This window comes from Lactuca virosa, chromosome 8, assembly GCF_052849685.1.
Source record: "Lactuca virosa cultivar CGN04683 chromosome 8, Lactuca_virosa_CGN04683_v6, whole genome shotgun sequence".
Lineage (NCBI taxonomy): Eukaryota > Viridiplantae > Streptophyta > Magnoliopsida > Asterales > Asteraceae > Lactuca > Lactuca virosa.
Window position 1 is genome coordinate 166,466,781 of NC_136433.1, and position 11,698 is coordinate 166,478,478.

General features: G+C 35.1%; 1 protein-coding gene across 1 annotated transcript; it reads right to left on the minus strand.

Moving 5' to 3' along the window:
• Positions 1-1,466: 1,466 nt before the first annotated feature.
• LOC145131041 (magnesium transporter MRS2-5-like) lies at positions 1,467-3,601 on the minus strand. The gene is made up of 4 exons (XM_079065775.1): positions 3,457-3,601; positions 2,554-2,624; positions 2,350-2,478; positions 1,467-1,526 (listed from the first exon to the last, which is right to left on the minus strand). The coding sequence occupies exons 1-4, from the start codon at positions 3,599-3,601 to the stop codon at positions 1,467-1,469; spliced, it is 405 nt and encodes a 134-aa protein (XP_078921901.1).
• Between the last annotated feature and the right edge of the window lie 8,097 nt (positions 3,602-11,698).

An 11,698-nucleotide genomic window follows, 5' to 3' on the forward strand; every position in this document is an offset into this window, starting at 1 on the left:
ATTCTCCCTTCATCAAAAGTATAATGATAAATATAAAGTAACTAAACTTTATTAAATTCCCAATCTTAGTTACTTTAGGAAAATGTGAATTTGGTGCTAACACATGAAATTTCACTTTGCACCTTGTTAAGTCGTTAGTGGAGCGTGTGTGGTTAACCGGCACACTAATTTGGGACTGACAATGTGTGGCAAAGGGTAGCTTGATGTTAATCATAGATCAATGGATCATGTGTGGTTAACCGGCACATTGATTAGGTGGTTGTAACATTAAGTGTACCAAGTTAATATGTATCGTTATTCACTCCTTGTTTGTGATCCTCGGCATCCCAGTCACAAACTTGAAGGGCAAAATCGAGATTTAAACATGCCATTGAATAGTTCAATGAATCTCAAAAGATCTAGGAGTTTCAATTCATTTAAAACCTAATGTTAAATTTCGTTTTTCATGGTGGAAATTGGTAAATCGTCATTTACCTACCTTCAAATATTTTGTAGCTTGGATTACGGCATCCCTCTTCCAAGTTATAAAATATTGTGTTGGGTTCTAGCCTTAATATTTCATATTGGGTGTTATATTAAGGACTTAAATCAACTAAACTTGAATTTCTCCCTCATATATGTCTAGTTATGACAACTATGGTCTTCCTTATCATTTTGGATAAAGCTATCACTACTAGAAAAACATCCTTTTACGACGCGCAATACATGTCGTAAAACGCTCAGACGACGCACAAATGCGTGTCAAGGAAGGCCCTGTCATAACAAGAGACGACACGCTTTTGCGCGTCGTCTATTTACGACGTACAATTACGACACACATTTACGACGTGCGTTTCGACACGCAATGCGTGTCAAGGAAGGCCATGTCATAAAAGAAAATGACATGCATTTGCGTGTCGTAACCTTACGACGCGCATTTACGACTCGCATTGCGTATCATTAAAACCCCTGTCATAAAGAAAGACAACATACATTTTTAAGTGTCATAAAGTTAAATGTTTTAAAATTTATATATTTTGATAGATTTAGTAATTTTCAAATTAAACAACACATTAAAAATCTCATAATACAAAATAAAATACCATAAATAACAAAGATAATTTATTTCACTAATATGTCAAATACAAATAATTATTCCAGTAGTGAGTAAATGTAATGACTGAAATTGACACAAGAGAAGCAAAATTTATATACAGTTGCATTATCTAGCTTACTATGTGCGAACAACTCTCTGTGTGTTTGCTTTTGCTTGAGTCTCGTTTCCTCCAAAGCTTCTAGCCATGCCAAAGTATTATATCTTAGGGTTCATGTCCAAATCATGTAAAACATTGCTAGCTTAAATTCATCAAGTCCTTGGAGTGAAGTCTTAGATAGACGATTAAATGCAATCTCCAATCCTTCTAGAAGACGCTAAAGATCATTATTGGCCATGTAGCAGGATCAACCTGCCAAAATAATACACCAAATTAATCAGAAGCTGAGTTTGAAAGATGACATGGCATCACAAATGGCATATAAACCGGAAACTGTATATGACATGAGTTATTCATAAAATAAAAAAATTATATCTACAACCTTAGCCAGCTGTTGAGTATGGATAATGTCTAAGCATCTCTGGAAAACAGGTTGTGAAAACCATGCACATCCACTACCCGATGCCTGAAAGACAATGAAACATGTTATTTTTCTAACGGGTATGGTTTTATATATAATATAAACGCTGTAGATATAGTGCAACTGTGTTGTTTATTATTGTGTTTGATATTGAAAGTTGGGTTAAACATAAGAAAAAAAGTCCCTTGCAATGATCAATGTTATTCAAATACAATGTAATTTTCAGTACTAATTATATTGAGTATTCAACATACCATGTCTTAATTAAAATGTTTCATTTTTTGAAATTTCTATTCAACACACTAACCTTTTATGAACAATCCTTTGTAATTCTTGGTATCTCAAGACTCTTCTATTACTGAGTCCTTGGTAATGAATGCATAGGATAAACTGGTGCAACCTGATATTATTAAACAACGGGTATTTATTTGCTATCATTTGATAAATGGAAGGTATAAATGATCTAAATGAAATGTTCTTTTGTCCTAATAATTCTCAGGATGCTGCAATCAGCTATTCAAGGGATAATCTGATAATATGGTGATCGAAAGAATGTATACTGTTGAGTTGGATGTGGATATAGTTGTGCATCACCATTAACAGAAGGGAGAGGTGTGGTCACTGGAGAATATGGACCATATGGCATTTGGGAATTGTAGCGATAACCCGTGTGGAACACAACAGAATTGTCTATATACATTTCCTAAAATGTAAATTGATCTAATAAATTTGTACCTTTTGCACACGTTGAGTCAATGCAAGAAGGTGGCCTTTGAATCTACAAACACATTCAAGATTGAGGGTACTTATTGATTTTGCTAATTCATCAAGAACAGGATGAATTTCCATTTCCAACTCTTTCACCTATTAAATTAAACCAATAACATTCATTTCATATATATTATTACATAAATATATAAAGCTTGTGTACGTATATACCTGAGTATCAAGAGTGAGGCAGGTAAACTCCAAAGCTAGTTCAAGTTCCCTAAACTCGAATGGTAGGTCATCTGACAGCAAGGACAAAAAATTACAAAAATGGTCCCTGCGCTTTCAGATTTTTACCAAGTTTAATGAAGAACTGAAACCTTTTCAAATTTGGTCCTTATAATAAGTTTTTGGATTGATTTTGGTCCTTATTTAATTGTTTCGTATTGATTTTGGTTCTTGTTTCAAAGTTCAAGGGACCAAAATCGATTTAAACCTTGAAATGAGGACCAAAACTGAAAAAAGATTCCAATTTTGGACGGAACATGGTAAGAATCAGAACTCAGAAGTGGAACCTCTTTTCAATTTTGGTCCTCATTTCAAGGTTTAATATTGAGTTTGGTTGATCCCTGTAACTTCCTGATTGTGGTGCTTATTTCATATAAATTTTGATCCTTGTTTGAAGGTCTCGTGGACCAATATCGATATGAAACCTCAAAATAAGGACCAAAACTGTAAAAGGTTTCAATTTGGACTAAACATTGGTAAAAATCCGAAAGCATAGGAACTAGTTTTGTAATTTACTCTAAAATTTAGACTGAATATACTTGTTAAAGTAAACAACAACATCGGTCCCTGTGCTTTTTGATATGTACCAAGTTTAGTCCAAAACTAAAACCGTTTTTAGTTTTAGTCCTTATTTCAAGGTTTCGTATCAACTTTGGTCCCTGAGATTTTCTGATTTTGGTCCTTGTTTCAAAGTTCCAAGGACCAAACCAACATTAAATCTTTCAACCAAAACTGAAATAGCCAAATAGGTTTCAACTTTGGGGTAAAAACAGAAAGCAGATGAACCATGTTTGTTATTTAGAATTGAACATAAGTGTTAAAAGATTTTAGAATATATCAACTTACCTGAATGATATTTCTCTTCCTGAAGGCGTTTACACAATTCAGACTTATACTGAACCACAGAGCCATCAAGTGAATTCATAAGAAACACCTCATCAGCTGTAATTATACATCTAATCTGCTCAAGAATAATATTATCAAAAAGCATAAATGTATGTATGTATATATGTGTGTGTTAAAAGAATTATACCTGTGTTTCAGCAGAAATTGTTGCTTTTTGACAACCTATAACAAGTTTTTCTCCTGGATCCAATCGACTAAATATAACTGCAGAAAGATAGAAAAGTTAAGAAAATTATAAATGTAGAAGATGAGAAATGAGTATAAGAATATAAGGATACTCCCCAGGGACAAGGGTATAAATGGAAACAGCATGACTGCAAGCCAAAATCAGAAGATCCTGAAATCAAAAGGAGAAGTAAATATACAAAATAGAATTTCCAGGGACAAGGGTATAAATGGAAACAGCAGTACCTATAATGTGCGACACTGAAAAGTCTTTGGTGCATGTGGAAGTGAACTCAAAAGAACCAATAGAAGCTGTGAGTGCTCAAAGTGATGTTGTGAGTCATAGAAGTTTAGTCCCTTATCTGTTGTGGATGCGTTTAGCTGGTACAAAAAGATATTCTTTTTTTAGTTTGTTAAAAGATTTAAAAACCAGATGTCAATATAAAAAGCCAACTCTGAGTTCAAATTAACTGCTAGCATTTGCTGTAGGACAACAATATCCGAAATAGCATGCATAATAATTTAATAAAGGTCTTATATAAGATAACATTTTAAACAAACATACACTTCTATCTGTTGACCACCAAGATCATAAACAACAATCCTATCTTTTAAAACAAGATTTGCATCAAACTAATAACAATACAAGTTAAAAACAATGAAAAAGTAATCTTTTTTTTTGGATATTTTTGTTTATTATATATACCTCCTAGAATGGTAATTCCCTGTCCACGAATTTTCTGAAACCCTATGCACCACAGTGAAGCCCCACCCTATAGAAAAGAGATCATTAGTTTGCTACTTTTCAAGATTATAATTGTTCACGTAATCCCAATTTCTGTATAATTTAAAGTGTTAGATATGAATCTATAAATTACCACCGAGTTCTGTTGAAGAAGATAGTCTTGAGGTCTTAAAATCATCGAAGCATTGTTAATGTTTTATGATAAGAGATAAGCGAAAGAGAACTTACTGTGACTGGATTAATGGAGTATACACCATGGTTGGCTCGATTATCTGACCTAGAACCAAAATCCCACCACCACCACCATTTCCAACGAGACAATGAGAGAAAGCATCTGGAGCGATCCCCTGTGAAGAAATATGCGCGATTACAGAGAGTCCTTGTTGACCGAATCTAAAGATTTTGTCAATGGCTCTATTGGGATTGGTTAAATCCCCAGTTTGGGATGTGCTACATCTGGTTTATGAACTTGCCAAGTCAATTAGGGGTTTTTTAGTGAAAAATGAAAGGGGTTAATGGATTGGGATGAATTACCCGAATACGATAGATGCTGAAGCGTTTGATGGTTTTGAATCGCCGATGATTGTATTAAGTAGAAAAGTATCAGAATGGGATGCACAAGTAGAAAAGTAGGGGAGAATGATGTCGTACCTGATAAAACAAAAAAAAAAGAAGGAGAAAAAGGGAGAAAGAACGGATCCTACCTGAGATGCGTAGAGAGTAGAAGTAGGGATCGAGAATGGAGGAGGAAATCACAATTGAAACCCGTATGATTTTCCCGGTTAGGGTTTTATAGAGGAGAAGATGAGAAGTTTCAAAATCAAAATTAGAGGTAAGAATAGAAGAGAAAGAGGAACCTGGATCATGTATTTGACATTCTTGATGGAATCGTTACACTCGACCTAGAGAATGATGGTTTTTACGGTTAGGGTTTTATCATACGAACGTGAAGCATGAGCACCTGTGACATGAATGATTTGATCTCGATTGACAGAAATACAAACATTAGCATATCATGATGGGGGGTTTTGTTATCGATGTAGTGCGACAGGAAAGAATGGTTGGAGAAGATGGTCGGAGACACTTGGCGGTGCGAGATCGGAGGTTGGGTGGTGGTGCGATGTTGCTATGAAGACGAAGGCCCTAGGGCTTTTTCTTGCTAATTGGAAGAGGCGGGGGGTTTGATTTTTGGGATCCAACAGGCGGGTGAAATTCCTCCTTAAAAAACGCGTGTTTCATTAAAAAATTATAAAACGACACACTTAGACGACACACATATTATGAAAGGCGCCCTCCACATTTCCTTTTTTTTCTTTTTCTGACACTATTTTTAGGGCACGCACAAATGCGTGTCCTCCATCCTTCAAAATTTGCAAAACTGACATTATTTTTTAGGGCACGCACAAATGCGCGCCCTTTATCAGCGAGTGTCATTGTTTGCGTGTCATTAAAGGGCTGTTTTCTAGTAGTGTATCCTAATAAAGATGATATCCCAAATGGCGATCAAGGTGAAAGATTAATCCCTTTGTTGTGCATTAATGGGACTGGAAATCATACTTCACTTCCTCCACTTCCTCCAATTATTCTCCCTAACCCACAAGTTCTTGAAAAGTGCACGGTCACTCAATCCCTATTGGCAAGCAATGTCCATATGTGCTTACATCTTGGAGATGAAGTCGCATATTGACAAGCTGGGAGAGTTGGGTGTCGAAGTCTCAAGGAAGTTGACTGTTGACTGGGTTCTTCCATCGCTTTCCGAGTCATATAGTGAGTTCATTAAGGACTACTATGTGACAGATCACGACATGACCCTTATCGATCTTACCTATTTGCTTGTTGTTGCTGAATCAGCAATGATTTGGAACACTGGTAAAGCAAATTTGATTGGAAGATCTACTTCCCAAACTTACATGGACATTGATAATGGAAACATTGGAAGTCCAAAAAAGTCTTCTCTTCCCAATGGAAAGGGATCGGTCATAGTCAACCCGGTTCACCAAATGGTAAAGACAAAGGCTAAGTCTGAGATAGTCCCATGTACCATTACTAAAGATTCCATATGTTTCTATTGCCAAAGGAAGGGGCATTTGTTGCGAAGCTGCCTTATTTACCAGAAAGTTCACTAGGATGGTAAAAGTCAAAAAATTTGACTATGCTTCAAGTAAAGTCCACTATCTAACTCTATTAAGTTCCTATTTGGAGATTCTTATTACATGATGTGACTATGTCGCATTTTGATGTTTTGTAGAATCGTAAAAAGAGAGGAAGCCTTGAAGAAGAGTATGATGAATCTGATCGTGAAGATGGATTTCGATCGCATGATTCGAAGATCAGTATTTTGAGCTGCTGCTTAAGAGTTATGATAGATTGCTTAGGAATAGATAACAACATAGTTTTCATATGTGTTTGCATTGTAAGGATAAGTTTTTTCCACAATTTTTTAAATAAAAGAAAATTTTAAATTTTATTAATTTTAAGTATCCTTACAATGGGATTTGTGAAAATTGTTGTTTATATGATTCCATTGATAGCAATATTGGAAAATGGATTTGATTCTTTCGTTTGTGGTAGTGTCATAATTACCAAATAAGGAAAGATTCTCATCACCCAAGTTTCAGCTGGATAGAAACTTGGAATCATGCAACTTGTATTGTATGATGAAAGAGGATTTTCATCTTTGGGAAATTAAGACTAATTCCTTGTTCACATGTATATGTGAGTTAAGTGAAGGACTAGGAGATCGGATATACTTCGTTGTGCACTGATCAGGTCCACCACAAAGAACGATAAGTCTATTCGTCATGATTTACTAAAGATTAGTAAATATGGTTGTGCTTACAAGTTTAAGTATAATTCTGAAACATTGGAAAAAGTTTCAATGTATGGCAGGACGAATGAGAAGAATCAAATCAGGCAGAAAGATAAAAGTTTCTCCAATCTGAAAAGATGGGAGAGTACTTCAGTATCATGTTTTATGATCAGCTTAATGATTATGGAAAACCCATATCACAATTGATATTCTAAGGACATCTTAGTGCAATTGTTTGACTAAGAAGAAGAATCGTGAATTGTTGAGATGGTTAAATCAAAAGATGAATCATACTTCGTTCCAAAATTGAGTCTTAGAGTAATACTCCAAGATCGAGCCTTGAGTAACATAATGTTTAGAAGGTTTAAAACACTTATCAAATGTAGAGTAAAATGTTTTCTACTCTTGTACATTTGAAATTGGTGAGTTTTGATGTTTTGGATAAAACAAAGACCAACTAAGGCCAATTGTGTGAAGTGTTTGTCTTGATAAGAATCCGAACTAACTCTTTAATATTTGCTTTGTCAAGGAATGGTTCTTGACAAGAGAATCTTATATGTCAAGAGGTCAGTGGGAGTCTTAAAGATCTTGAAAAGTTTCAAGAACTAATCAAGGGTATTGTTTATCACTAGCGCACGACTTGCGGTTTATAGCCTATCGTGTTGACATATTCTTGTTTTTGTGCCCATTCCAGTTAAAGTTGACTATGCATGTAAGTTCTATGAGTTCTCAGTTGTTTACATAACTACTTGGAAGCAATGGTAGGCCTTTGTGCTGCCAGGTGGCAAGAAGTTAAGATTGAACGAGTTTAGTCCACATGAGTTTGGATTTGTCACTAACCTCCTCTTGTGGTTATGTTTTTGACAAATTCATATGGATAGGAACACATACACCATAAAATCTAAGTGTCATAAGGTTTCTCTTCGATTCATGAAAATGATGGTGAGGAAACGCTTTCACTAAGAAGATTTTAAGGAGATAGAAATTATGATATTTGCATTCTCAAATTCAATTATGATTACGACATCCCTTTTCATAATTCGAATTGTGAGCAATGGAAAAGGTCTAAACATTTGAGACGATGATTACGGCATCCCTTTTCATAGTTCTAAAATTTTTTAGACACACATGTGAGCTATCTAAGGAAAGGTGTATGATTTTGGGAAGGTTAGATAAAGTCTTATCGAAGCATATCATATTAGAAACCTGAACTTTGGTCATGAAAGTAAATAAAGTATTCATATCTAGAAGTCCAGTTGATTTCTGGTTACATGTCAAAGCTAGTGGGCGCATAAGTGTTATGCTGATAAGAAGATAATTATCATGTTAGTGGGAGCATGATTATTATGTTAAGTGTTGCAAGTTAGCAATGTTAATTATAGAAAACTAAAGTTTCAATTTGCAAAGTTGCAGGTTTTGAAAAGTTGTTTTGCTATAATTAAGGGAGAGGAAATTATACTTCATTCCAATTCTAAAAGCTTAAATTGAGATTTTAATCGAATTTAGTCAAGTATATATATGAATGTTATGTTGTAATGATTCAACATATGGAAATTCGATATATGGAAATATTAATTGCTTTCCCAATATTCGATTATGATTACGACATCCCTCTTCATAGTCCGAATTTTGAGAACATGGCTAATAGAAAAAGTTATAGCAAAAGACTAGTCTAGGATCATGTCTTTATGTGAGACATTATGAATCGTATCCCATATGCTTTAGGTATAGGATCGATTGCATATGCTATAATATTTCTATGTGTTCTGAATTTTCCAAATGCCTAGGGCATTAAGAGGGAGAAAGGACCAGTACTGTATATGACTAAAATGATTCAGCAAATGTCGAGGACAATCTGAGGCTTACCAAAGATTGGTTACTCATGGACAGTTGGAAGTATAGTGTTAATTTTGGAAGGACCATATTGACATATTCTGAAAAGAGGCAACTCTTGTTCAGAAGTGATTGTCAAAATGGGAATATGGAAATGTTTCCATAAGTGGAAGTTATTCTTTAAATCTGTGTAAGATTAGAAAAATTAATACAAGAAGGATGTTCAAAGGATTGTACTTTAAATGTGAGACTTTGTTTCCATGGAATTGATCTCCATTGGAATAATTTGTAATGTCTGTAGCCAAGTATTTGTGACTTTTGTGCATAGTCATTACAAGAGGATCATTGCATATAAGTTTAGAATCTAACAGATTGGCAAAGAATCTTGTATTCTTACATTTATCATAAGGATTTGGAATGTTTTCAATTGATATATTCCACAAAGAAAGGACCACAGGTAAACATAGTGTGCATGCTTGTAGCATGGGACAACTATTGATTTAGTTCAAGTATTAAGTTGATTATTTGAAACATTATACAGTGAATAATGAGTAATCAATATGACTCAAAAGTTTTGGGGACATATAGGATTAGTATTATTCTTGTGTTTCACTTTGCATGTTTTGACTTCCCGAATAACTAGGTCATTCAAACCGTCCACAATCGATCATACTTTGAAAGTAGGTATTGAGGCAAGACTGTCATGAATGGGTCTGTAGTATGTCTAGATGTTTTAGACATAGCTGTAGTATTCATTAGTGCTCGTGGAATAAGATTCGAGTGTTGGATTAAACCCACACTCATTTGAATCACTTCATGGATTTTATCACGAGTGATCATGAGATGATAATATCTTATATTCTTCAAACGGAGACGTGTGAGTTGTAGTTGCGAGTCAGTTGCAGATTGACATATGTAAACACACCAGTAACTTGGATGTTGTAAAACATGTCATTGTGTGTAATTTGATGAGTGAGTACAAGCGAGCATTTGGGTCGAAGTTTATCTGTTCCTTTTACCCCATGTAGATAAAAGCGATATCTGTGGGCTCCTCGATGATTTAGTAATGATAACCCTAAGTGCTCGGCCGGGCCAGGACTGACTTGATTTGTTCAATTAGTAGGTCGTCATAAATCAGAAATCGGGAAACAACAGATGGACAGAGAGAATATCCATGTCTCAGTCTATATGATATCTAGAATGGAGGAATATATGATCCCTTATCTAATGGACACGTCATTGATTAGGTCAGAGTTCGACAGCGGCTTTTAAGAGCTACGATTGCTAGTCGGGATTTTGGAGTCGTATTTGCAATAATAGTTTTAGACTTATCTAAGTGGGAGACTGTTGGATTAGATTTCTAAGCCCATAACTATTATTGGTATGTACTCGACCCGAGAGTAGCATGGTCCATTTGGGTTGCATAACATCAGGACAATTTGTTAGGATGGACTTTTGAGAAGAGGTTAAATATGATTTATTAATATATTATAAGTTCTAATATATTAATATGAAATCATATGATTTAATTACTATTGATCAAGAATTAGTTTGGAATTAATTTAGTGAACAAAAGAGACTAATTAAATCTATGGGGACTAATTATGGTAATTGGTTATATTTATATGTGTTGGGCTTATTATCCATATTGGACTAAGTTTATGTATGGATACATAAAGAGTTGGGACACATGACCCATTAATCATAAAACCCATGGGTATGGATTTGGGTTATACCCATGACTCTTGGAATCCCACATATAAATATATGCTCCATAACCTAAAAACGTGTGCTTCTATTCTTAGAGATAGATGGACGGTTTTGGTGCATGGAATTCTCTCTCAAAATGTCATCCTTTGTACTAGATGAGTTGTGATTCCATTTGAGGTGCAACACTTGGGGCACTAAGTTCTTAAAGGCCAAAGTCTTCCTAGCAACATCAACAACATCAAGCAGTATGTCTAAAACTTGTCTTATTATACATATGTTATTTGTATGCTAGTTGTAGGCTTAAAGTTTTGGAAACCATATGCATGTATAATTAGAGAAAACATAGATCCAAAGCTTTTAGGGTTGTATGTGCACCATAGGATGTTGTAGTATACAAAATCCAACAGTTCCACGTTTCGATCAAGGAACTTGAGATCATACTTCACTTCATCCACCTCCTCCAATAGTTCTCCCTAACCCACGTGTTCGTCGACTTGAAAAGTTCAAGGTCATTCAAGCCCTATTGGAAAGGAAACACGTATATGGGAACTATATGTGCTCACGTCTTGGAGATGAAGTTGCATATTGATAGTCTAGGAATTTTGGGTGTCGTCGTCTAAAGGAAGCTGGCTGTTGACCTGGTTCTTCAATCACTTCCTAAGTCATATAGCGGGTTCATTAAGGACTACTATATGGGAGACCACGATGTGACCCTTATTGATCTAACCTATTTTCTTATTGCTGCTGAATCATCAATGATTTGGAGCACTGGTCAAGCAAATTTGTCTGGAAGATCAATTTCCCAAACTTCCATGGACATTGATAATGGCCACATTGGAAGTCCAGAAAAGTTTCTCTTCCCAATGGAAAGGGATCGGCCAAGGTCAAACTGTTTGAACAGATGGTAAAGAGAAAGACTG

Coding starts and splice junctions, on each gene's coding strand:
- LOC145131041 (XM_079065775.1), bottom strand. CDS start 3,601: ATGCTTTTTGATAATATTATTCTTGAGCAGATTAGATGTATAATTACA. Junction 2,479..2,553: donor GCCTCACTCTTGATACTCAG/GTATATACGTAC, acceptor TTAATTTAATAG/GTGAAAGAGTTGGAAATGGA. Junction 1,527..2,349: donor TGACTCAACGTGTGCAAAAG/GTACAAATTTAT, acceptor TGTCATATACAG/TTTCCGGTTTATATGCCATT.